The 25,822-nt window shown below is 36.8% G+C and overlaps 2 protein-coding genes across 2 annotated transcripts in view; one reads left to right on the forward strand and one right to left on the reverse strand.

The window, feature by feature from the left end:
• Positions 1–1,190: 1,190 nt before the first annotated feature.
• On the reverse strand, positions 1,191–3,316 carry RD3L (retinal degeneration 3-like). Its single transcript, XM_014957464.1, has 3 exons — positions 3,228–3,316; positions 2,297–2,603; positions 1,191–1,488 (listed from the first exon to the last, which is right to left on the reverse strand). Exons 2-3 carry the CDS (start codon positions 2,593–2,595, stop codon positions 1,191–1,193), a joined length of 597 nt encoding a protein of 198 aa, XP_014812950.1. The 5' UTR covers positions 2,596–2,603; positions 3,228–3,316.
• An 11,974-nt stretch (positions 3,317–15,290) lies between these two features.
• Positions 15,291–25,822, forward strand: part of TDRD9 (tudor domain containing 9) — a 54,293-nt gene continuing 43,761 nt past the window's right edge. Inside the window, exons 1-4 of the mRNA XM_014957463.1 lie at positions 15,291–15,386; positions 21,872–21,969; positions 22,416–22,637; positions 23,362–23,484. Of these exons, the coding sequence (XP_014812949.1) occupies positions 21,943–21,969; positions 22,416–22,637; positions 23,362–23,484 (372 nt within the window). The 5' untranslated portion in view covers positions 15,291–15,386; positions 21,872–21,942. The remainder of the gene's footprint in view (positions 15,387–21,871; positions 21,970–22,415; positions 22,638–23,361; positions 23,485–25,822) is intronic.

Here is a 25,822-nt window from a genome sequence, read left to right on the forward strand (position 1 = left end):
AAGAAAATATCGGAGGAAGCAGTTTTCCTCCATGTATTTAAATTAGTGCTCTTTGTGAATTGGGCTGTGTGAGTCTTGCCCATTTTTTTAATAAGGTGGCAGACAGATTAAAAGCAAATCTGGAGTTGAAGGGTTACATAAAAGACATGTAAAAACTTGTTAGATACAGTGATGGGAGCACAATTGGAAATGCAGCAAACTGAGTTCTGGCATATGTTTTCATTGATTTTCTGCTCTAATTGTCTGCTGTGATGGCAACTGCTACATATCCAATCAGTCTTGTAAAACTTCACCTATCACTGTGGTTCATAATAATGGCAACTGAAAACATGAAATTTTTGTTTAAATTTAAAAAAGATCAGCTCTTGCTTTGGAAATGATCTGTTTGACTCTGTTGCTGTTCTAGAAAAGTACTGTCTGATTTGGTCAAAATGTTTAGATTTAATGCAGAATCTGGATTTCGGGATAACCTGCAATAAGCCAAATAAAGAAGTACAACTATTTGAAATAAAATAATTCATTAACTTGTTAAAGAATAGAGAGCTAGTTGTTAAATGCTGGTAAATATCCAGCGTTTTCATTTAGTTGTCTGTCTTCAGTATTTCAGCGCATGCAGAGCACAGTTTAGAAAAAATACAGGAACAGTACATGCTGGGTGTTATAATTTCTGACATTGTTTTCAATTTAGAATTTATTCTTGACATTAAGAAATAACTGTTCAGCTCCAAAAAGTATTTATCAACTTGTTTGGTATAACTGGTATTATATGAAATCATATATCTTACACAGTACAAAGTTCCCATTGAGTCTAAAAGCTATGTGACAGATACAGAAGTTTCACCTAACACCTTGGGGGTTAATGCTATTTTATTTTGAAATGGGAAGCAGTCCTTTCTTGTTTAAATAAATCTAGCTGTATATGGCTAAAAAAAAAAACGCTTCAGAGGGTTTTTTTCCAGAAACATCTACATTTTTGATTAAAAGGTGCCTTCAAACACAACATCTTTAAGGTACTATAGAGATAAAAGGAGAGTTTAAATGCTGCATACTAGCTAGAATCAAGCATTTTCATTTCTGAACTTGGAAAAAAGGGGAGCATGTCACATTTCTTATTCTTATATTTGTGGATGGCAATCACAAGAAAGGAATGTAAAGGTCTACATAGCTTTTTGAAAGAAACACAAACCAACTTAACTTGACGGGTAGTAATAGGGTAGATTCCAGATTCTATGAGAGAAAGTGGGAAACATGCTTTGAGTGTTTTTGTCGACGTAACTTGAAACCGTGGGGATTTCGTCTTTGTCCGAGTTGTTAGAACCGTCTCCGTGCAGGCTGAAATGTTCAGAGCAATTTGTATTCCAAGCATCAACCAGCTGGTCTTGTTGGTTTTCTCTCTCGATGGTAGTAAGAAAATCTTTTAAAACTTGCTTGAATATGTAGACTATTTCCCAAGGTAAAACATCATTTTCTGCCAAAACTTCACGAAATCTAGAAACAAACAAAAACTGGAATCTAATCATCAGCGTTGAAAAACTCTTCTGTTTCCTCTCTGGTCTTTTGAGGGAAGGGGAAGGAGGAGGAAATGACTACATTCTGGTGTCATTTATTCCTTGCTGCCACATTTCCCCACAAACCTCCCCTCAAAGATTATAAGAGGAAAAGAGCTCTAACAATGCACTGGATGTGGTCCAGCTATTATGAGGATTGAAAGCTATTGTTATTGGATATGCTTGCTTTTTTTTTTTTTTTTTTTGGCCCATCTGGGTAAATTGATTTAAACTGACTTTGCCCTTAGGTATATTCTGGGCTTTAAAAGGCGCATAGGCTTGTTCTGACTATTCTGTGTGTCCCTAGAAAATGTATTTAAAATACAGGCATGGAATTATTCTTCTTTGTAAAATATGAGGGGTGTTTTGGACAGTGAGGCTGGGTTTCTGTGTAACAGTGCATTGCATTAGTGCTTTAATTTGATTTTTGGTTATTGAGTTATTATTTAATAAATACCGAGGATAAATAACAGAGGAAAAACTGAAAGTATTGAGAGGTCATGTGTTTATGCACATGAGACTTCCTTTGTTTTGGGTTAGACCAGGAAAATCCTGATTAAAAACTTCCTTCAAGTACAACATATTAAAGTAAAGATGTAATTTCTAAAACACCTGTAAAAATGCTTTCCAGTTGCTGTTCATTGTTACTTTGGAAGAAAGATCAGAGCCAAATATAAACTTGGATTAAGTAGAAGAAACATCTTTCTAATGACAGAGTAGTCAAAGTTAGAGAAATGTGAAACAATTACCTGCTGAGAACAGTTCCTGTTTGGCAAGGCTGGATTTGTGAACACAGAACTTCGAGCTGCCGTTGCTCAGTAGCTGGAATTGTTGCTTGGGGGTTTTGGTAGTTCTTCAGCCAGTTGTAATCCATGCCGGTCTTTTGGACTTTTTGTTCATTTTCGATCTCTTGCACTAATCTTTCACGCTCTTTCAGGTGCCATTTCAATTCCCTCAGTAGGGTTTTTGTAACTACTTCTGATCCAGGATATCTTGTGGGTTTGTAGGAATCATTTTTTGACCATTTCATCCAGCCAAAAAGTGGCATTTTTTAAGCTGTGAGGGGAGAGAAAAAAAAATTTTCCTTATTTCTGTCTGCTTATTTCCTTAAACCAGACACTGTCCGACTGATGGTATTTATACCTGTAGACATTCTTCTTAGTAGCTGAATGTTTAAAGGAAACTTCCTTAATGATTCTAAAAGTACAGTGTAAGTAGTAGTAACAATAATTGCCAAGCCATAAGTAAATCTGACAAAGCTTGCCTTTTATAATGTTTGTCGTCTGCTTTCTGAGTTAACATAACTATGTGAAGTTTACAGCATTTAAAAGTGCATATCTGTCATCTTGGAAATAATTATTTTTTTTTTATCCTGGTAGTATTTATGGTTTAAAAGCAAGCAAAAAACCCCAAAATCAAAAAACCCCAACAAAACCCCAAATCTCCAAAAATTGACTTAACCCATACATTTAAAAAATGATGAAATTCAGTGCTGAAGTTCAGTGCTGGAACTTTGAGTCCTCTTGTTTTTAAAACTACAATATAAATTTTTATGTTAAATAAATTCTTGTTTATATAACCTGGAAACAAGAATCTGGTGGAATAGGCTTTTTAAATTGCAGTTTGTTACAAATCATGCAGACACAAGCATACTAATAGGAATAAAATAACATAAATTACCTTCGCAGTTTTCTGTGAGCAATGTTGTTTCAGGTGAGTTTGCTTGAAGGTCTCTTATTCTCGCATATCCTGTTTCCAGGCTGTTACTACTGGTGGAAGAAAACAAGGGGTTTTTCTTTTTTTCTTTTTTCTTTTTTTTTTTTTCATTTACTCAAACTGTGCTTTGAAAAATGGTTTTCTGTACCGAATATGACAGTTTAAGTTTTTCTGCTTTTAAGGTTCTTTTTTATCCTCTGTACCAGAGAGGAGCAGTAATCCATTTAACCTAACATGGTCTCTCAAATACTTTCTACAAGTCCATTAAGATCTCCTACCTTTGAATTGAGTTCTGCCGATGGCAGCAATTTAAAAGAAGATGGTAACAATTTCAAATGCTTGTTGCTAAATCCATCCGAAGGTATTGTTGGTAGTGAGATGAATAATGATAGTCTGAAGCAACTACAGACGTGCTTCTAGCTAAAGTTAAGGCTGTCGTATGATGTGATGCTTGGCTGTGCATAGCTGTAGGTCACAGTTTAGAGCTGTATTTTTATGCCTGTAGAGTGCTAAAAATAACTACATTGCTTTTATCATCAAACTAGACTTTCGGGCCATTGAGATGCTGGAAGACTTTTCTCCCATTAGAGGGGGATCAGGCTGTTCTACTGTCATTTTTAAACAGCTAAGGATAGTCTTTCTCTAGTAAAGATCATCTAAAGCCTTTGTTAAGTGAGTGTTGACAAAAACGAGCTATTTGACAGTTGCTCAGGATTTTGTTGCTATATTAAATACTTCTTGCTATTAAATACTTCCAGATGAATTTCATCAATCTCACGGTACGACACTTTTTCATTACTTTGCATAGCTCTTAGCATTTTTAATTAACATTTTAAATGTGTTTAAAGAAGCCAGGCTGTAACACCTATGGTATGCTATGAAAGACACATTAATCTAATTAAAGGAACAGAATGAAAAAGAGATGCAAATTGAGGTCAAACTGATCTAAAAAGCCCAGAATTGTTAAGTCTTACCATAGACTTTGCTTCTCTCTCAACTGGCTGTCAGTTGCCTGCTCCTTCTTTCCTTGATGAGTATTTTGAGTATATCCATTTTTAAGATTCATTTTCAGGGATGGCCTTGTGCACACTAAAGGTCGCTGAAGCAGCCATTTTCCGTTCCAGTTATCTGGTCTCTTCCTATTAATCTAAACAGTAGCCATGGTATATGAAATGCTTTCTCTTCTGCTCTTCCTTCTTCTAATGACTGTCTTTGCTCCTGTAAGTATTTTTCATTCCTACTTTTTTTGCCTCCACTGGCGTGTTGGACTGTTGGGAGAACAAGGGTTCTGTAAATTTGTTCTAGATGTCATACAACATAAAGGATGACGTGTGTGGCCGTTATTAAAGCTGATATTACTTATACATTGGAAAAATTCAAATGTCAGTGTTAATCCTCTTCAACTGGAAGGTTTTCACATTGCATTGTATGTGGTACTATGAAAAAGGAAGGGAGCTAGGTTTATGATGACAGAAGTGTCCTGACAGATTTTCAGATGAAATTAAAACACCCTTTGCCACCTCCTTTACAGCACAGTTAACATGTCATCACTTTTTTCCCACCGAATCAAATCAGAAAGTAAACTGCTGTACAGTATGAAGCCATTGTAGTGTCTTTGCAAATTAAGGAGATGCATACTGGAAGGTGTACAAATTAATTAAATGTGAAATGTACAACAGTTTGGTTTGGTTTTTTCTTTTACCTAATCTTTGGTCGCGTGATCAAATAATTTTCTGAGGCAGGACACTAATCTTTTTCTTTCTGTTGGGAGGAGAACATTTAAGCTGAAAATTTGTATTGCTTGTAGTTTTGTCTGTGCTTCAGATCTGTATTCAGGAAGAGATGACTGCTCGTGTGAGGCTGGTGTTGGGAACTAGAACTTCAACATAGAGCAGTATTTTATGCAGTTGCTTGTCAGTGGTTAATCCTGGAAACTTTGGGGAGAGTTACAGTTCCATCCAACTATGCCTAAATATACTCATGGTTCTGCAGTGCTGTGTCAGGATGAAAGTTAGGGCTTGACTTTGGCTGATAGTGGGTCTGTTCCCTGTAGGCATTACTGAGTTTGTCTTTATTTGTAACTAGACTTATTGTTATGATTTATGTTAACTGGGGGGATGGGGAGGCTATATTTTTATTCCCGTCATTAATTTTTAGGCAGTTGCTAAAATTACAGTAATAAAATTACCAATGGTATGAAGTCTTTACTACCTTTAGGTTCTTGCCTTTTTTTTATTTTTCCTCTTTTTTAATGTTCTCTCCTCAACATTCATCTGGCAACCTTGCATCTTCCTTTGGTCTGTAAATTTTTGTAACTTGGAGGTGCTGGGTTTTTAAAAGTAATTTATGGTCTTAAGCTTCTGAATCTCTCTTATCTTTGGCGCTTCATCTCATTACTCACTTCTGTAAATTTTCTAGAAGTGTCAGTCCCAGCACTTTTGCTTTCTTACTGTAGCATACCGAAACAGTGTTTTCATAGTTTTAATATCCCTATTCTGATTTTTTTCTTTGCTGGTATTAGTGACTAAAACACAATGGTATATTTGCATGAGACCATAACATTAGTGTTATAATGATGAGTAATTTTTGCCTTTTTTAATAAACCATAATTTATTCTGCCACTGCAGCAGAGCACTTGTTTGCTAATTGATATTTTTCCTGTAAGTTAACCCTAATTGTGTGTGTAATATAAAATGTAAATTGAAGAGCCTTTGAACTTTTTTAAACTTTCCTTCAACGTTACTTTGTTTTCCTAATTTTTGAGGCAAGGAATGTAATGAATTCCTAAAACTTCTGTTTACTTCTATACCTTAGTAATTTTCTTTGAAATATCTCCTCTTATTTAGGTAAAACTGGGTGTATTTTCACATAAACATTTCTTATGCTTTCTCTTAAGTTAACTATTCATTTTTCTGTAGCATATTTTAGCCTTGTTTTCTGATGCTGTTGTCCAGTTGAACTGAGGGAGCATCAAGAGTCGCTGGAGCCAAAGTGCAGATTTCCTTTTATAAATCAATTCAGACAATTTTAGTGGTCTTTCCTTTCTTGCTATGGCAGGTCCAGGTTGATCAGTGAAGAGCCAACACAATAGCCTTACAAGAGCACATGCTAATTGAAAATTGATTGGGTAAATAATTGATAATAAATTGATTGGGTAAGTAATAAGGGTGGCAGCCAGTAGATAAAGCGGGATCTCTTCCCTTGCATCCCTGTGTAAGACATGCAGGTTTGTTTGGTTTTTTTAAATGGCTAGGTACAGAACAGACTTTTAAAAAACCTTGGTGATATTTTCATCCTGTAGACTTCTTGGTACCAAAAAAATGTATTCCAAATTGTCAATGTCTTCCTCTTTCTCCCATAATTGTTATTCTACAGTCAGTCGCAAGTAAATGGGGGGAAAATACAGATGGGGGAAACATCAAACAGATTTACTTCTTGAATTAATTGCCGATTTTACCAGTTTACAAAGGCATTTCTCACTTAGGCAGTTGGCTGGGAGACTGCATAACCTGGTTGTGGAGATGTTGGAGGAGGGGAGGAGAAAAGAAGAACTTCTTGTTTTTCCTCTTTCGTAAGAGAGGAACTAGCAACTCCATAAGCAGTAACTAAATGATTGTATTACACTATGTGTATGGTTTCCACAGATTACTCTAGCTGTGTAATGTAAAGACTCCTGTACTTCTTGGAAGCCTTTTTGTGAAACAACAATAGTAACGGAGGCCTGTGGAGAAGCTCTGATTGCATGGCCATGCAGCTAGAGGTATCGACTTGTGTCTCCTCTGCCTTCAGACCACATGAAGAATAAATGCTTCACCTTAAGAGTGGTCAATTAGAGCTGGGCGATCTAAAATAGAAGTTTGCATGGCAGAGCTCATGTGTGAGGAGGTTGTTAAACTTTTCTATCCTTACAGGTGAGTGAAGACAAGCACACATGGAATGATGGAGCAATCTAAATGCATCTCTGCAGTAGTGACTCTGCTTTGCTGTGGGCAGGATTTCTTATGGGATTGGGTGATTATATTTGTCTTCCCCATGGCTTTTACCTGTGCTGCTTTCATGACGTTTGGCTTACAAATACCGAAGTGAGGAATCATTGGGGTAGCTTAACTTACTTTCCCATAGTTATTTGAGTATACAAACTAAGCATAATTTACATGAAATTACTCTAGAATAGATGAATATGGAGGTTCCCTGCTGGCTTTGGTAAGCTTAGATGCACCCTCTAATTTAGAAACTGATCTTCATAATGACTGACTCTGGATCACCAGTGAGCATAACGAGCATGCCCTAGTGCATGTGGCAGAGCAGTTTCAACTGGGGCCATGTGCTCTGTTTATTCTATTATTTTCTTTCACCCTTAAAATAAATTAAATATGAGGCACTGTGCCATTTAGTGCTTGATTCATTCTGGTTAGTAGGAGGCATATTTAGGGAGTCTGTTACTAGGTCTTACTTGATTTGAGGGGAAAGGAGTGTCAATCTGGTGTGGTATTAGTACGTGTCATCTTTAAAGAGTTCTTCTGAAGACAGTGCTGCATCCTTGGTGGCAGTTACGTTCTGGGTATGTTTTGTCCTGAAGAGCTGTATCTAAACCTGGTGCTTGCTGTGAGAACCCTCCGTTTCAAAGTGGTTTTATTCAGCCATGTGTGTGGCTTGGTGTGAAGGCGTGGAGGTCCAGTTCACGGTTCTGATCTTTAAGCTGAAAGTGGCTGGTACTTAAAATGCCTCATCTGTTCTAGCGGTTCCTCTTTTGCCTCTTTCTGTTTAACATCACCATTGTGAGGGCGGAACTTGGCGATTAAGATACTCTGGAATCAATTAACTGGTGTGAGGCTGCAAAGATTTAGCATTTACTTACGTTAGAAATATTGATTGCTTTTATAGTTCTTCAGGGTTAAAACCTCTGAATCTCTCCTTGTTAATACTCTTACAGATCTCTGTGTTACCAACTAGGAGCCCTCAGCTCTATGTTGAAACCACAGAACAACTACAGAGTAAGAAATTACATAGGTTTGTGATGTAAGTACAACAGACAACGCAGGGATTTAAATAGCTGAAACTTACCCCAGGGAAACAGAATGAGTACACCTGGGATGCATGTTCTGAGGGTGCTGAATATACTTGGATGTTAGCTTTGTTGATACAATGGCAAAGCATAACTCCAAAGTGGAGTTGTTGAAGAATAAGAGTTAGGTGGTTTTGTGGATGTTTATAGAAAACTCCCTCTAGTATAAGCTGTAGCATTACAGAAAAGTGGATTCTTACTTGAAAATCATCATAACTAACCTTAATACCAGCTACTTTAGAAGATGGGGCTGCTTAAGGCAAGGTAATATTTCTTAGCTAAAAAAGGGTGACAGAAGATGTTTATTTTACCCTGTCTGATGCTTTCTGAAATGTCTTGAAAGCTTTTTTAAAAAAATCTAAGTAAAATAATCTCTTTAGCCAGGAACCTTAGCTATTTGCGTGATGTCTAGTTAAGTTGAAGCTTACATTAAGTAAATTTTACATTTTACATTACCTTTCAATGCTACTGTAATAAATAATTTGCTGTAATGCAGAAGGCATATTCTTGAAACAAGTTACCATTCTTGCAAAATCTGAAATTCTCACAAGGAATACAAGTTCTCGAGGGATCAGCTGTTCTTCCAGTGTAGTGTTTTCTTTTAAACACTGTATTCTGTAACTGTATTCTGGGAGAACAAAACTGCAAATCCAAGTCAGTTCTGAGTACAGCAAGAAGACTTCAGTCTTAACATACGTGTGTTAACATCACATACGCAAAGTAATTTCCTAAACTGACAAGAAGGTCCTATAATAAAAAAGTGGTTTAGTTAGTCCTGGAGCTACTGCTTTGCTTGTCTGCAAGAACTACAAATTCAATACTTACTGACGCTGATTGAGTGTGCTGTTGGACAGCACGCTTTTTTGTTGTCAGAAAGCCAGTTTGAGAAGTTGTTGATGCTGCACGGCAGTTCTCCCTGCTGTCTTGTGCCATGGAGTCCGGTTCTTTGAAGCCCAGCAGTTCATCCCAGTCTCCCCTGCTGGAATAAAATCCCAGAGCAGTAGACAGTACATTTGAGCATGTTTAATCCTGCCATTTACGGTGGGTTATTTTAACCGTGGGTAAGGTCGAAGATGGAAGGTCTTATAGAGCTGTTAGTTTGACATAGAAGAAGTATTTCTGAGATGTTGAGTTTACACAGTCTATCAAAATTCAAGTGTTTACATTTGAGTTTTTCAGGATTTTGCAAAGTAGTTTTAGTGCACTTCCTCTATCTCTCCCAGCTAGTTAAGGTTTTAAAACAGGAGCTCTGAATAACTTCTGTGAGGAAGAGCAGTGCAAGCCTTTAAGATGCTCATACATGAAGACTTTATCATTAAATCCAACTAATTACCTGTTTAGAACAGCTCTCTTGAGTGAAAAAAGGCATGTACCTCATTGATTATTAGATTCTTAAAATAATCTGTAAATCACTTCTTAAAATCTGTGGTTTAATATTTCATAGATTTCACTTATTCTGAATTCAATTACTAATCTATTTTTGTGACTGAAACATTATGGTTTTGGAATGGCAGTACATTATTTCTTTAAAGTTAGTGTATTTCTGCAAGTAAAACCAGTCTTCTTAGAAGTATGGAACACCAGCTGCCAGTTAAAAGGAAAGGAATTTTTAGTATGTCCTTCAGTAAACCCAGTGGAAGGTTATTTACTGTCATGGCAAATGTTCGGTTATGTAAAATGTCACATTATTTTAGTTTCAGAAAAGAGGCTTTGAAACACTTTACTGTATATATCATACTAAAATTGTACAGCAAAATAGTGTTCTGTATGCTGTAAGGCTAAGTGCTTTTTCAAGTGATTCCACCCCAAAAATCCCCAAGTAGGTGGACAGCTTGTGTGTGTGATAGAGGCCATGACTTAGGGCAGTTCTTCTCTTGTGATCTGTGAAATGAGTGACACAAGTCTTATGCTCAACTCCCAGTCCCGTATGAACGGGGATTTTTATGTCAAATGAACCAGAACATAAATAAGCAAAAAGTACATCTATAAAGATTTTTTTTTTTTTTTAAAAAGTAGAACACTTTGCTTTTTCGGTTGTTGTCTCTAAGATGGAAATGTTCATGGCCTTGAATAGGACCTTCTACTCCAAAATGAAGTGGTTAATAGAAAATTATCTGAAATTGGATAAGCAAGCATTTTAATCCTTGGAATGTCATTACATACCTGAATATTTTCTTTATACAGTCAGGTTTGCTGCATAAGCAGTGTTATTTTTCCAGGGAATAAGCCAGTATGTGTATATTCATTGAATAAGGCTTATTTTGAGCATTGCTTCTAGAGATAGTAACTATCTTCAGTGTATGCATTGCCATTGTCATATACGTGATTGAAAAGAGCCACATACATTACTTGTCACAGTTGTGGTTGAGATTGGGCGATTGATTCTATTTTTGATAATTAAGTGTAGGCAAAAATGCTTTCGTTAATTTTTCAAGTGCTCAAATACAAAAATTTCCACGTGTGCTCTGTGTTGGTGGCCTTGTTGACTTGTTAGAGGTCATTCTATAGCTTGAAGAAAAGGAAGACCTTTCTGTAGCTGAGTTTATTTAAAGAAAGGCACCCTCAGTGTATTTGAGAGCATTTACAATTGGATGTGTGAACAATTTCTGGTGTTAAACTGCCTTTCCCTTCTAGTAATTCCCCTGAAGTGGCAGCTGTATTTAATTTTATGTTTATGACACTGGGTTTAAACCCAAGTAAGAAATATTTTTTAAAAAAATTGTCCAAATAAGTGCTTAAACATATGTGCCACTCTGTCACACATCAGAAAAATGTTGTAGTAGTTGAACCATATGGTAAAGGAGTAAGGACAGTATCCTGTTATATCATAAGAAACAGTGTTAATTCTCTTCCAAAAAGAGGCATGTCGTCTACCTCCTTTTTACCTGTGCAGTAAGCTTCCACTGCCTCTGCTTTTCAGGCTCAAAGTTCCCATGTCTGCTGCTTCTGAGAGTATTTTCTAAAATAGGTAGGTCTTGAGATGTGTACACCTTCATAGGCAGCTGACATGTTGTGTTTTGCAGATGCTAGGATGTATCAAGAGTTACTTGTTGAGAGATGTTACATGATTGATGGTTTTCTCAGTGCTGTAGAATTTTGTCTGCCTTTCTCCACTTACGGTGGCACAATGTCATACATTTGCAGGTTCAGCCACAGAAATTTGGCCGTTTTTGAGGATGAAACATGCCCTTGACTTGAAAAAGATCAAACTCTCATCTTTTTCAAATGAGAGGGAAGGAATAAAAACCAGAACATCCAAAGACTCCTGCATTTCCTTAAATTGATGACTTTCAATTTTCAGCAATTTTGTTAGAGTCACAAAAATGCTTTTTACTGCCTCTTAATTTGGTAAAATTCTGAGCGTTTCATGTATGCAGTTGAAAAGTTGTTGTTTGCCAATGTTTTATTGTTTTTGGGGGATTGAAAGACCTGGAGGAGTCTAAAAGTAGGTGAGTACCAAGGCTGGAATCTGGAAAGCCTAAAGCTATAACGGGGCAGGTGTACCAAAACGTGAGTTTTCACTATGTCAGAGTGAATAGAAATGGGGAAGAAATAACTGGTGTATTGGACAGACACATGCTTCATAAGTACAATCCAGCAAAAACCCTTCATTAGTATTGTCCTTTCCTAGTCTGGAATGGATTTGAATTTTCTCAATCTTGTCATTCCTCTGCTGTCAGCAAATGTTTGTTGAAACTCATTAGAAAAATATTCTGTTTGTACAGGTATATACAGGATGATACCTCCTACTGATGGTTCATTAATGATTACTTGAAAGGATTATATCGTTCTGATGACTTAGGAAAGGGCCAGAGGGCACAAAATAATGATTTTTTTTAATTTTTTTTTTTTTTACATTTTGCTCTAAAAAATTGTTTCATGTGTGCAGCTGAAAAGTTTTTGTTTGCCAATGTTTTATTGTATGTGGGGGATTGAAAGACCTGGAGGAGTCTAAAAGTAGGTGAGCACCAAGGCTGGAATCTGGAAAGCCTAAAGCTATAACAGGGCAGGTGTACCAAAACGTGAGTTTTCACTATGTCAGAGTGAATAGAAATGGGGAAGAAATAACTGGTGTATTGGACAGACACATGCTTCATAAGTAGAATCCAGCAAAAACCCTTCATTAGTATTGTCCTTTCCTAGTCTGGAATGGATTTGAATTTTCTCAATCTTGTCATTCCTCTGCTGTCAGCAAATGTTTGTTGAAACTCATTAGAAAAATATTCTGTTTGTACAGGTATATACAGGATGATACCTCCTACTGATGGTTCATTAATGATTACTTGAAAGGATTATATCGTTCTGATGACTTAGGAAAGGGCCAGAGGGCACAAAATAATGATTTTTTTTAATTTTTTTTTTTTTTACATTTTGCTCTAAAAAATAACATTACTCTTTAAGCTTTTTATTTTATTAAAGCTACAAAGTTCAGCATTCAGACATTGAGAAATGATGTAATGAAGGTTGTTTGTTCATTTCATATGCCCGTACGCAGTTTTCTAATTGCATCTGATTTTCCCCAGGACTGTAGCCCGATTCAGTGCATCGAGTGAGCAATGTTCATTCTTAATGACTGGCTATTAAATATTTTCTTTATTCATTGTGTAGCCTGAGGTTTATTTACGGCGTGCTGTTTTCTGAAGACAGAAAACCTAATATCTGAAAGGAAATACCCAAATATCCAACCAAAGAAATTAATGTATTCTCACAAATCACTGAGGTCATACTGTCCTTGTTTTCCTGGAGCTGTACCAGCAAAGGTCAAAAGCACATACATACTTCTGTGAGCCAGTTTTGAACTGCTTAATACTCCATCTCCAGGAGCATTTGGTTGAATATATCTGGTATTAGATAAAACTGTTGATTATCTGACTTCAGCTGCTGCTTAAAATCTGATGTTTCTGCAAGGTCTTTACAGCAAATGAGGGACACAGTCCTACCTTTCTCACCCTTAGCCCCTTCCCCTCAGTGGAAGGTTTTTAGTTGATATATCTGGTATTAGATAAAACTGTTTTTTATCTGACTTCAGCTACTGCTTAAAATCTGATGTTTCTGCAAGGTCTTTACAGCAAATGAGGGACACAGTCCTACCTTTCTCACCCTTAGCCCCTTCCCCTCAGTGGAAGGTTTTCATTGAAGTGATTTGCTTGGTCTTTCTCAGGGCTCTGACGTTCAAGTAGGACCTGCTCCTCCAAGGCTGCGTTTGCTTTCTTAATCAGATGGCTTTTTTTTCTTGTGGAGGACTGAAGGACAAGTTGTATTTACTGCATAAGCAGGTTTTGTTGTCGAAGATGTGTGTTCAGTGCACTTGGTGAGGCTGCAGTTTTGTGCAAATGAATAATAATTGGGTATATCACTAAAACCCTGTATAGTGCGTGCATACAATGCTGCCAAATTGGGATTGTGCGGCCAAGCTTAATTATGTTATTTTCAACTACTGGATTCTTGACTTTGATACCATCATCATGGTTTTGGGTTTTACTTGTGTTTAATATCCTGTCAGTGGAATAACTTCCTTAGCAAGTGATCTGACATGGTGGGTATGAACTTTTCCAAATTGTACCTCTGATTCAGGCCTGTCGTGGAGTGTTCCCTGTCCTGGGGGTTTCAGAAGGGTTAGGGTGACAAAACTGTTGTACTCTGCCTGCTGAAAGTACACAGCTGGTGCTCATGTGGCGATTGTGCAGATGCCTGTGGTCCTGTTGAACCCTGCATTAAGAGATACTTGAGATCCAGGGAAGAATCACTGTGACTCTATGCCTAAAATACTGTTAAAATAGGATAAGAAGCCATTTCTTGGTTTGTTGCCAGCAGTAGGTGGTAAATAGGTATTTCCTGTAGGAGGAATAATGAGTGATCTGAATGAGTAGTCTGTAGCAGAGCCAAGCTGGCGCAGGGTTTGGCTTGTCAGAGAAGGTGGGTGCTCTGTGGCATGAAGATATTGTGAATTAATCTATGATGAGAGCTGTGTGACACAGCGTCGTGTTAAAAATTTCTTATTGTTTTCAGCTTAATTGTTTTTGAAGTCAGTGTTCTTTATTCTTTCAGTCAAGAAATACATACTTCTGCAGCAGTTTCCTTTTATAAAATGTTTCAAAGATGCAGCTACTGAGAAACAGATCAGCTCTGCACTGCGTAACAAAAGCTTGCACTGGACCCAGAGCTTAAATCAAAGTGCAAACCCATAGTTTTGACTTCTAGTTTGTATTTTGTTTACAAAAAAAAAAAGACAAAAAGAGGGAGCTTTTGATGTGTCCAAAACTCTCCTATGTTCAAGTTGGTTTATGATTTAATAATCATACAATCATTGTATATATGCTACTTTATTCTCTAGTGAAATCCATGTGGTTTTCTTCATAGTTTATGTAGAAGAAGAATTTTTTTATCCCATTTCATTCTTTTTATGTCATGGATAGACTTTGTCTTGTGTGTAATAAATTTCCATAAAATTCACTGATGGGGTGATTGTGTTAATTTCTTTTTCCCTTGGCCACCATCATTTCTTGGCTCAAAGACAAAAGTTCTTTCCTTAAAGCAGTGAGATGATTGTATTTATTCATGTCAACTTCCCCTGTCTCCAGAGAATTATGCAAGAATTGCCTGTGTTTTCATAATTGCATTGTGTCAAGAATTGGTGAAACAGAGCTATTTCATCTTTGTTCGGAAGAAACTGTAGACTTTCAATAGGAGAGAAATTCCTAGCTATTAAAAACTTAAAGGATGTTATTTTGGGAGCTCAATCTTTTTGAATAAAAAGATTTAATGTGACACTTTCCTCAGGCCAGTATCTAGCTGTAGAGAAAAAAACGTATATCTGAAGTTTGTTCGTTAAAGTAGTTATTGCATGACGTAGAGACTCTGAACTTACTGTAGAATGCTGTCATTCCCAGAGATATCCATGACTGTTTGATTAGGAAGCATTTATTGATTTGTCATTTCTTTCCTTTTCAGGCTGCCATTCACAGAGAATGTTGGAACTGAATATGCTGAAAAGTACAGACAAGCAGAGATCCAAGAGCTAGATGTAGTTGGAAATGATCAGCTTGTCTATAAACCAGGTAAAAAATAAATACATATATGTAGTTATTTATATTCCCACTATAAAGTCAAATATACCTGTCCTTTTCCTTCCTGTGGTCTTTCCACCTGTCTCCTCCCCGAAACAAAACTATGAAACCTTATACTGTATTTCTTGTTTGTTTCATGCTATATGTGTGTTTGTATTAAAAAGTAAACAACTTATTTTCTGGAAACCACAATGTATAATGCTGTTGCATAGTTACATGTGCACAAATCTGGTTTATTGTAGATATATGATTGAAATGTGCCTGCAAGAAAAATGTACCGCTAGTTGGATTCATGTTTTCATTCTGTTTTCCCATTTTCTATCCATGTTATTTCTGTGTATGCTTGATGGTTGCTTTGAACTGCCTTTAGAGAGAAATTTGATTGCACTTCTTTCCTAGGAGCTCTGGTAAAAGCAGTGTGAGGCTGACTCACTTGTCAGGACAGCTCAACTTCAAACTCTTACTGTGCCTCTTAATTTCCAAATTTGTTAATGTAGCTGATTTCCCAAGAAAAGGACATTTATGTGTTTTGTCTGTTCTGTGTGTCATTCTCTGTAGTGTTTTTTGTATCCCTTTGCCTGATATACCAAAATTTGACAAACAAAAAATTCCAGAAATTACTGTCTTTCAATGCTTCTGCAAATGGTGTGACCTCTGGAACTCAGGTGGGTGCTGGAGCCATTTGTTGGGTCTGTCGGCAGCTGAGAGGCAGTAGATGCAATTGGTTCATCCAGCATGTGCAGTGCATCGACCATCTGTCCTAACTACAAAATACTATCTCTTCTTCACTAGACATTACACAAAATTTATGGGAAAGGAGGAGGTACTGAAAGATGAAAATGGGAGAATAAAAGGACTGGAAGAAGCTTCAAATGTTGTAGTTCAGGAATGTAGTGTTCCCTAGTTTTCCATGTGCTTTCCTAGTGAAGAAAGGCCAGCAATGAGTTGACTAAGTGTAAGTTTCTTAGGTGTTTCTTTAAAAGTATAGTGGTATTGATTAATTCAAGGAAACAGTGTAAAATTTAATGTTATTCAGCTATTAAATCAGAGTTCTGCCTACGGTAGGCTAGCAACTTAATTTAGCAGTGCTGGTGGCCTGCTTAATTTTGAATGGAACTATTGCTAGCAGTGTTCCTCCTGTAAATGAAACGGGGTTGTACTTTAGGCTTGTTAGGAAATACTTCTGCATAGTCATCCTGGTACTTTATTTTATAAATTCCTGTTTTCTTGTGGTCTACCCTAAAATGTTTATCCTTGAAATCCACAGATTCTAATATTTATTCTTGCCTTCCAGTTGTAACTTACTTAAACAGCTTCTACTTAGCAAATAACCTAAACCTAACCTAACAGGCAGATTCATTAATATTACGTTAGGGTAATATAATAAAGAAGCTCAGTGAGTGAGCATGAGACTTGTAGTGTTGATTTTATGGATTATAGGTGTGTTATGTTGTTAATGAGATTGCTGTTCTCAAATGGCTGTATGTTCATTATGCAGATTTTGAGGGCTCCAAGACCCATTTGTGACTGTTGGCTGTACCAGTCTGGAGGTCTGTGTTCTATTTAAGAACATGAAAAATTGGCATAAATGATCAAGACAATTTACCTAGACCAGGCCCCACCACTCCTAGCTGTGTGGAGTACAATTGTAGACAAGAAATTACTGAAGAGTTTTACTCTTAAGAAAGCCTCTAAAATCCTTAATAATTCCCCCTGCCCACTCTTTTTTTTTTTTTTTTTTTTTTTGTCCCTAAAGGATACCCTTATTTTCTTGCAGCTTTGTGGGTGGCAGTTTTTTTCCTCTTCTATCTTCATTATTTTCACACCATTAAATGGATCTCTTTTGAGAGTCTTCTGTGTCCCAGGTGAAGTAATTGCTTACGGAGAAGAAGCAATATAAACATTGTTTCTGATTAGATTTCTGAAATAAAAAAAAAAAAAACCTTTAAGCTACAGAGTTCCGTAAATGTTTGGATTTCAGAACAGATACATGCCAGGAAAATTAATCATAGCACACATTTTCACCCAAAAACCTTTTGTGTTCAAAATATCTGCAAATTGAAGAGGATTGCAATGGAGAAAAGAAGCCCCAACAGCAAACCCTAATTACTTGCAGTATTAGGAATTTTGGTGTTACGTGGGGACATCCTTCAGCAGTCAGCACTTCAAGACACAGAAAACTGTCAGCCTGTTCTCCCCAGTCAGGAAGGATAATTGCTTTGCCCGGGCTCTGGAATAAGCTCTTCAGAGCTCAGTCAGCAGCAACTTTGTGTACTTTTGTGTTATGACTTCAGTAGCCTGACTTACTGTGAAGTCCTTGTGTTCCTGGCTCAGGTAGGGGCCTGGTTGTTTCCTGGGGCTTTCCTTTCCCATGAGCTTCCTTGCTAACTGTAATCACTTCATGTGTTTGTAGCTCAGCGGTAGGATTATCAGTGATGTAGTGAGCATCTCGTTTGACTCGCCTAACCAGTACTTTCAATTATTTATTTAATTTTTTTTAAGCATCTCATCTTAATTTGCATAGTGGCAGATACCAGGATTCAGCTGCACTGGTGAAATAAAAAATCAAATCTTGTTTTAAAGCATCTCTTCAAATTCAGTTGAGGAAACAGGTACCAGAAGGAATACATCTGCTCTGTGGGCTACAGTAATGGAAATGTTGGAAAATTGCTCTTTCCATGGGCAAGTAGACTGTTTTAGTCAGGGCATTCAATGTATTTAGAACTTTCATAATAACTGAAAGGGAAGCGTGCAGGCAAATTAATTTTTCCCATAACTGAGCTTTCAGTTTCTTTCAGACTCTGAATAGAGAAATTAATGTCATTTTTTATTCTGGATTTGTATTAATGGTTCTTACACACAGAAATATTTTGCTTGTTATAAGGCAGCATGGTGAGCCAGTCGCATGCTTCCTCAATTTACCATTTTAAGTGGGAAGTGATCTGTGTTCTTTATATGTTAGAATTGTAGAATCGTAGAATTTTCTAGGTTGGAAGGGACCTTTAAGATGATCCAACCATCAGCCTAACTCTGATAAAAACCATCAGTAAACCATGTCTCTAAAATCCAAGGTGTGTGTTTGAGCATCAGATCTTACAAAGGTGTGCGTTGGCTGGGTTTGTTGTCCCAGTCTTAATAATGTTATCCAGAAAGTAGAACCAATTGAAATACTGAAACTTTGTGCCTTTCTTGCTGAACAGTCTGTAGTCCCGTATCTCCTTCAATCTCTAGATGTCTCTGTATTTGCTGAAGTGATCTGTTTTTCTAAAGACCAGTTCTTGTTCTGGGATTCATTAAATAAACAAAAAAACCAACCAATCAACAGTTGAAGGTAATTTACACTGTGTGTTATAGAGTCCACAGTTGAATGGTTATTTATAAGAGTAGAACAACCTTGGAACTTTCCTAGGGGTGTATATTCAAGTATTTCTCTTCTGCAGTGAGTCTTCATTGTTAAAAAAACCCCACCTTGCATTAAAAAAAAATAGGCAAAACCTTAATGTCTTCTAAAGTGGTTACCCCAGTTCCTAATCCCAGTTTTGTTTTTTTCACTAATAATCTGGATTTCAGAAAAAGGTTGTATCCTCAGTTTGTTAGAGTGGGGGTTTTGATGGCTGCTTGGGTCACATCAGTGTTTGTCTGAAATTGCAGGTTTATTCTGCGGCCCAAGCCTGTGCTGTCTGCTCTAGATAGGAGTCTCACAGTTGTCATGGTGTTAGTTCCCCAGGCAAACTCAGTAATGTTTCTTTCAGTTTAAGCACAGAGAAGAAAACCAAACTGTGTAGTTCTTGGTACTTGCAGCATCTACTAAATGGTTATATGGCTGCCAGGTCTCAGACTCTGCCTATTGATGGTAGCTAATGTTGGATAACCATTTACTTTCACTGGAATTTTTTTCCAAATTTCTGTGCTTAGGAGAAGGTAAGATATTGTTACCAATATCTTTGCTTAGGAGAAGGTAAGCTGTTGCTATCACAGAACTGTCATATGAAGAGCAATATCAAAAAAAGATATGTTTCTGTGCTTAGGAGAAGGTAAGATATTGTTACCAATATCTTTGCTTAGGAGAAGGTAAGCTGTTGCTATCACAGAACTGTCATATGAAGAGCAATATCAAAAAAAGATACGCTTCGTCAATGAGAAAGAGATATACAAAATTCATTAAATTGGTCTGATTCTTCAGCAGGTACATGAATACTGGTGGTTGTTTATTTGTTTCCAGTTTGTTCCTTTGTATTTTTAAAATAAAATTCTTAATTGAATTTTAGGTTAATTATTTCTTATTACACTGGGTTTTAACTGAGTTAGAGAAGCTTAAATTTGAGTCCTACCATTTAAATTTTTTGATACCTCCTTTTTTATAACCACTATTAGAGGACTGCTTCTCTGTTGTATAAGACATTTTTCAAAATTGCTTCATCAATGAGAAAAAAGAGATATACAAAATTCATTAAATTGGTCTGATTCTTCAGCAGGTACATGAATACTGGTGGTTGTTTATTTGTTTCCAGTTTGTTCCTTTGTATTTTTAAAATAAAATTCTTAATTGAATTTTAGGTTAATTATTTCTTATTACACTGGGTTTTAACTGAGTTAGAGAAGCTTAAATTTGAATCCTACCATTTAAATTTTTTGATACCTCCTTTTTTATAAGCACTATTAGAGGACTGCTTCTCTCTGCTGTTGTATAAGACATTTTTCAAAATTGCAATAAATTTGAATCCTACCATTTAAATTTTTTGATACCTCCTTTTTTATAACCACTATTAGAGGACTGCTTCTCTGTTGTATAAGACATTTTTCAAAATTGCAACTGTTACATGGAAAACCTGCTAAAGGTGGGAAGGCTTTAGTGCTTTAGCAGGAATATGCTGACACCAGAATCTTTTCCCCAGCAGCTTGAGGTTTTTTCCAGCATTGGTCAAATCATGCGAAGCTCCTGATGTCTCAGTAGTGACATGTTTGTGCCAGAGGGAAACCAGTCAGCCTTTGTACAGTGTTGCTGTGACAGAATGCTATATATGAATTTTCCTGGGGAATATATTTAGAAACTTGACCAAAAGTGTTTTAAAAAGGACAGTTAATATTTTCCAGGGATGCTGATATTAAATTCTGTTTTGTGCGTGTTTAGTAGTGCAAAGTAAATCACTGTGCAATAGTAACCTGTAACTGTTACATTACACAGAATCTGTTGGAGAGTGTGGCTTTCTTTTTTAGTGCTTTATGAAACTGTCTTAATGAACTCTTCAGCTTTTCGGGGTTTGTTTTAATGTGGGAATAACTAATTTTGTATTCTTTGGCACTTAAAGACAATTTGGGGGGTTGGAGCACATTCAGGTATGGTACAGAGACAAAATAAATTGTTCCACCTGCTTCTGCTTCACTGCTGAACAAGATTTTAGTAACCCTCCAAAAGGAAGTTTATAGACTTTATTTACAGGAAATATTTCCTTTATAAAAAGAATACTAGATGTTTTTCCCACTACCATATGTATTTCTTACAGTTTTTTATTATTTTTATGCCAATAAGTAAATTTCACTGCAATACCTGGTGAAACCCCTTTGAAATAATAACCATTTCCACTTTTTATTTCAGTACAGTGGGTTTTTTTAGCCAAATTCTTTAGTTGTAACTTGCGAAATTGTCACTTACCAAAGCCTTGTCCTTGTTTTCACCTTCTACTCCTGCCTCCACACCTGCTCACTGCTCTTATGCTTTTCATGGTCAAACTGGGAGCAGGCTGCTGAGGAGAAATTCATGGTCATAGAGTCATAGAATGTTTTGGGTTGGAAAGGGACCTTAAAGATTATCTAGTTCCAGTCCCCCTGCAATGGGCAGGGACACCTCCCACTAGACAAGGAAGCACTGTAAAATTTTTGTCTTGTATTTCCCAGTGCTAACGGTGACCTAACTCTGCCAAGACTGCAGAATGTAGCATCACATTGAAAGTTCATCATGATAGTTACCAAACTTGGTTTAAATGTCAATTGCTAGAAATATAGTGGTCTTTGTATCAAAGTATGGGTTATTTTGTACTGTGGATCCAATGGGCATTAAGGAAAACAACACATGGGTACGTGAATGAAGGATGTTTTTTTCAGTATTGTCAAAAAAGTTCTTGGAAACAGGGTTAGGTTTGGCAGCTGTGATGTAAACCACGCAAAAATACTGTTTTTTTTTTTTTAATTAAGAGAAAAACATGCAGGATTATAGAACTGTAGACATCCTTGATGCTGATGGTGACATAAGCAGAAGTAATGTCTTCCAGAGCTGCTGCCAGTGAAACAGCAGGTGCATAAACACAGAATATCTCTTCAATCTATTAATATTAAAAAGTATTAATTCTATGAGTATTCATAAGTATATGATTCAAATTTGGTAGAAGTTAGGCTTCCAAATACTGTGATCATATTCTCCTACTGGTCTTTCCCTTTCTGTATTGAAATAACTTCCTCTTGGTTATTTTTATGCTTAGATACTTCATTGTCTCAGCCTGAATCAAGTGATTTGACTTCTATACCACTAGTGAACCAGAAATGCGTGGATATGCCTGTAGTCAAACACAGGGAAGAGGTAATTTCATTGTACTGTCATTATGGAATAAAGCTGAAAATTGTATTCTGTTTGATTTTGTTGGTTTTTTGGTTTGGTTTGTTTTTCAGAAGGAAACTTCTGTTCCTGTTTTAAGTATTGAACAAAACCTTGGTTTATTGTACAAAATCATTGTATAAAAATTCTTTTTATCCAATGAAGGAAGAAAGATTGCTATTATATGTTACGTAAATACCTGTAAACAGGAAGTATGTAAGGAAGTGTGTGCCCATGTTCTTTTCTGTGATCATCTGATGTGTTTTAGGAGTCCAGTTACCTACAGATGCCTATGAGATGATAGAAAATACAGCAGAATGTTTTGCAGAGATTTGATATGTGGCCTGGAAGCTACTGATATTTCAAATCTTTTTGAAATCTGTTTTGAGTTGTTTTGTAGACTTATGAGTTTTCTTGAAAAATCGTTTCAGATAGTGTCTCTGATAGAAAGCAATTCAGTTGTGATTATACACGGAGCAACTGGCAGCGGTAAGAGTACCCAGGTTCCACAGTATATTTTGGATTATTGCATTAACCGATCTATCTACTGCAACATTGCTGTTACCCAGCCTCGGAAAATTGGTGCCAGCAGCATTGCCAAGTGGGTTAGCAAGCAACGATCATGGACTCTAGGTGGACTTGTAGGATACCAGGTAAAAGGAAACTTCAAATTTTATTTAAAAATACATTCAAAAGTACTGTATCTTCTTTCTTGATTGCTTTTAAGCGTATCTAACATACTGAAGAAATGTTAGAGAATATACTTTCATATGTTTGTGGCCAGACTGTTTTGTTAATGTCCTGCTGTTTCTTCTTAGCATATGAAGAACTTGAACTAGTTTTCCCTCATAAATCTACCTCCTCCTTTTGCTTTGTCAAACTCGACTTCAAACTCAGTTCTATCCCTCCACTTATAAACTTGATGCCACTTTCATCTTTTAATCAGATACTGGTGCTTTAATCAGCTCTTTGTCAGTAACCACAATAAACTGCTGTGGTCATTGTTTCACTGGTAATTTGACAATAGCTGTCTCTGGACTGGCTTCTCTGGGTCCTGAGGTCAGTGGGTTCATGCTGGTGTTGATGGTGAGAGGATGTTTATGCAGAGTTACCTGCTTCTGGAATCCTTTGCTGGGAGGAATACATCCTTTATTTTGTAAACTTCTGGGGTTTTTAATGTCTCCCAAAGAAAATGTTTGCTTCCTGAGTTAACTGATTCTGGGATTTAAAAATATGTTTGTATAGAGGCTTTTACAAGTTTGAATGAATAATTCTCATGGGTTTACACTGTCTTTCATTTTGGAGTTCTTTCAGATGCATAATTTCTGTAAATACATTAACTGTTGGTTCCCATCTATATTTTCTCAACTGTGGCAGGTAAGCTTAGAGAATGTTTCCTCAAAGGATACAAGGTTGCTGTACATGACAACTGGAGTTCTTCTTCAGAAAGTAGCTGGTGCCAAAAGCCTGGATGAATTCACACACATTTTCATTGATGAAGTAAGTTGGTGAAAATAAATTTGAAATTCATGATAAGAAAGTTTTTTTTCTCTCTCTTACCGTGCTAAAGAAAGAAAAATGCAGACTATCTGCATCTATTTGTAAAGATGCTTTGTGGAAGTTTTCCCAGCAAACAGTTCTTGTCTCGGTGTTCCTTTGAGCAATGAAGTTTAAAACTGAGGGTGTGGTGTGTGGGAGTGCTTGGCTTTTGGTAAGAACGCCTTGAAATGTTTTCTGAAGTCCACTGCCTGGATTTCAAGAACCTTTCTGGCTAGGCCTATGAGGAGGGGGCAGCTGGTTTTTACTCTTTGCTGTTACTGTCCTTAGAAAGAGGCATTAGTCTTCAGGAATGTCCTGAAAAATAAGAGAGCCCTCTGAAAATTCTCTGTCCTCTGGCCAGATTTGAAGTCCCCTTGTGTGGATTCATTGTTATTGCTGTCACTTCACTAAAAAGCTGAAGAAAGTATACTTGTAGGATTTTTTTTTTTTTGTAATGTGTATATTTTTATGTGGTTTTATGCTTATTTTCTGAGCTATTTAACTGTTAAATATAGTCAGATGTGAAATTGTGCTTTCACAAACCATGGGTGTAAATCACGTTAAAGGTGTAGAACTAAATCTTGGGATGTAGTGGCACAGAAAAGGACTTTTAATGCTGGTTTTCATTTTTATTCCATTACGATATAGCTGAGAGTGACTTTAATTCTTGTATATTTGAGGAGCAGGGAAACAGTACTTGGTACCATTAGATCATTACAACAATAATGAAGGCTGTCATGACTGCACTTGAAATGCAACATTGAAAAACTGGAAAAGATTAAGCAAATAGTTACACTTTTGTGTGGAGAAGCTTTAGGACTTCATTCAAACAGACAAAAAGAAGCAAAAAAACCCACCGCCAAATGTTAAAGAACTGTGCCCATTGTTGTCATGGGGAAGATTTGAGACCACTCTAATATATTAGCAATGTCTTGCAAACCTTAACATTTTTGAGCCTAAGATAAGGAAATGGAGATTTAGGTGTAAGATGCAGAAATTTAACAGTAGAAGCTGCTTATGTAGAGTGGTGTTAGATTGTTCCTTTATTAGGTATGAAAATGATTGAGTAAAGTTTTGTGGCCCCTTATGCTGGAAATCACATTTATGCAGAGGTTTGAAAAGCCTTGTTTGCTTGGGTGCTGTGATTTGAGCTGATGGTATCAGCTTGTACCCCTTCTTTCAGCAGCTCCTCGCTTTCAAGACTGTACATGTGTTTTGCTTCCCCAGCCAAAATTCCACTCCCTCCTGTTCCCCATATGCCACTTTTTTCCCCACATTTACCTCACGAATTGTGGTCTTGACCCAATAGTAGCCATTTTTTTGAACGTGTCCCCCTGCTCATTGCTGCAGGGTTGGACTAGGTGACCTTTAAAGGTCCCTTTCAACCCAAACTGTTCTATGATTTAGCAACCAGATGCTCTCCCCTTCGTTCTTAATTGCAGGTCTCAGCCCTGTTAGGGTTCTGCGGGTGTTCAGGAACATACCTAAGCAAACGTAGGTCTGGAAATCATGCTTTCTCACAGCAAGACCTTGCTGTCAGCCTGAAAACTGCCTTAACTAAATCTTTCTGGGGCAAAACTGAATATAAATATATCTTTACATTATGTTAAAATATGCTAATTACCTTACAGGGAATGAATGTTGACCTTTGAAGGCTGAGCTCTGGAAAACGCTGCTGAACTTAAATATATTTAAACTGTAATAATTCAAGAAAGGGATATTCTTTCCTTGGTAATGTTGAAAAGAAGTATTTATTGAACTGCCAGAAAGGAGCAGCCAGAAAAGTCAGGTGCTAGGATATATAAAGAATTAAGTGGAAAATAATGTTTCAGAGAGCTGTTGTGTCTTTTGATCATAGCTAGAAGCCACTGGGAACAAGGAGAGTCTATTCAATTTGCTTACCTGTGAGACAAGCCAACACAGTCCCTGCCTGGATCATTTTATGATTTTACCAGTACAATCGACTTACCCAACTTCAGGAGCACTTAAACTGTTATTGCCAACTCTAGTAGAACTAGCAGTTAGAGCTCACCATTGGTTTTCGAACTGTTATTGCCAACTGTAGCTCTAACTAGCAGTTAGAGCTCACCATTGGTTTTCTCATCATTATTCTACAGTCTTCATGACTTAACAGTGGCATATGATTTTCACAAGGGGTGCTGTAGTCGTCTGAAGAGCTGTGTTGGGATATTCAAATGTGATTAACACACATTAAAAGATGTGTTTTCTTCTCTGAAAGTGTATTGGTCCAAGTTACAAAAATAAAACATGGAGTAGCAAAGGAAGAGATTGTCAAAAA

This window comes from Calidris pugnax, unplaced genomic scaffold, assembly GCF_001431845.1.
Source record: "Calidris pugnax isolate Ruff unplaced genomic scaffold, ASM143184v1 scaffold211, whole genome shotgun sequence".
Classification (NCBI taxonomy): domain Eukaryota; kingdom Metazoa; phylum Chordata; class Aves; order Charadriiformes; family Scolopacidae; genus Calidris; species Calidris pugnax.

What these genes read in the sequence shown, in the direction of transcription:
- RD3L (XM_014957464.1), bottom strand. Translation starts at nt 2,595, where the DNA reads ATGCCACTTTTTGGCTGGATGAAATGGTCAAAAAATGATTCCTACAAA. An exon ending in ACAGGAACTGTTCTCAGCAG is followed by an intron (nt 1,489 to 2,296) that starts GTAATTGTTTCA and finishes GTTTGTTTCTAG; the next exon opens with ATTTCGTGAAGTTTTGGCAG.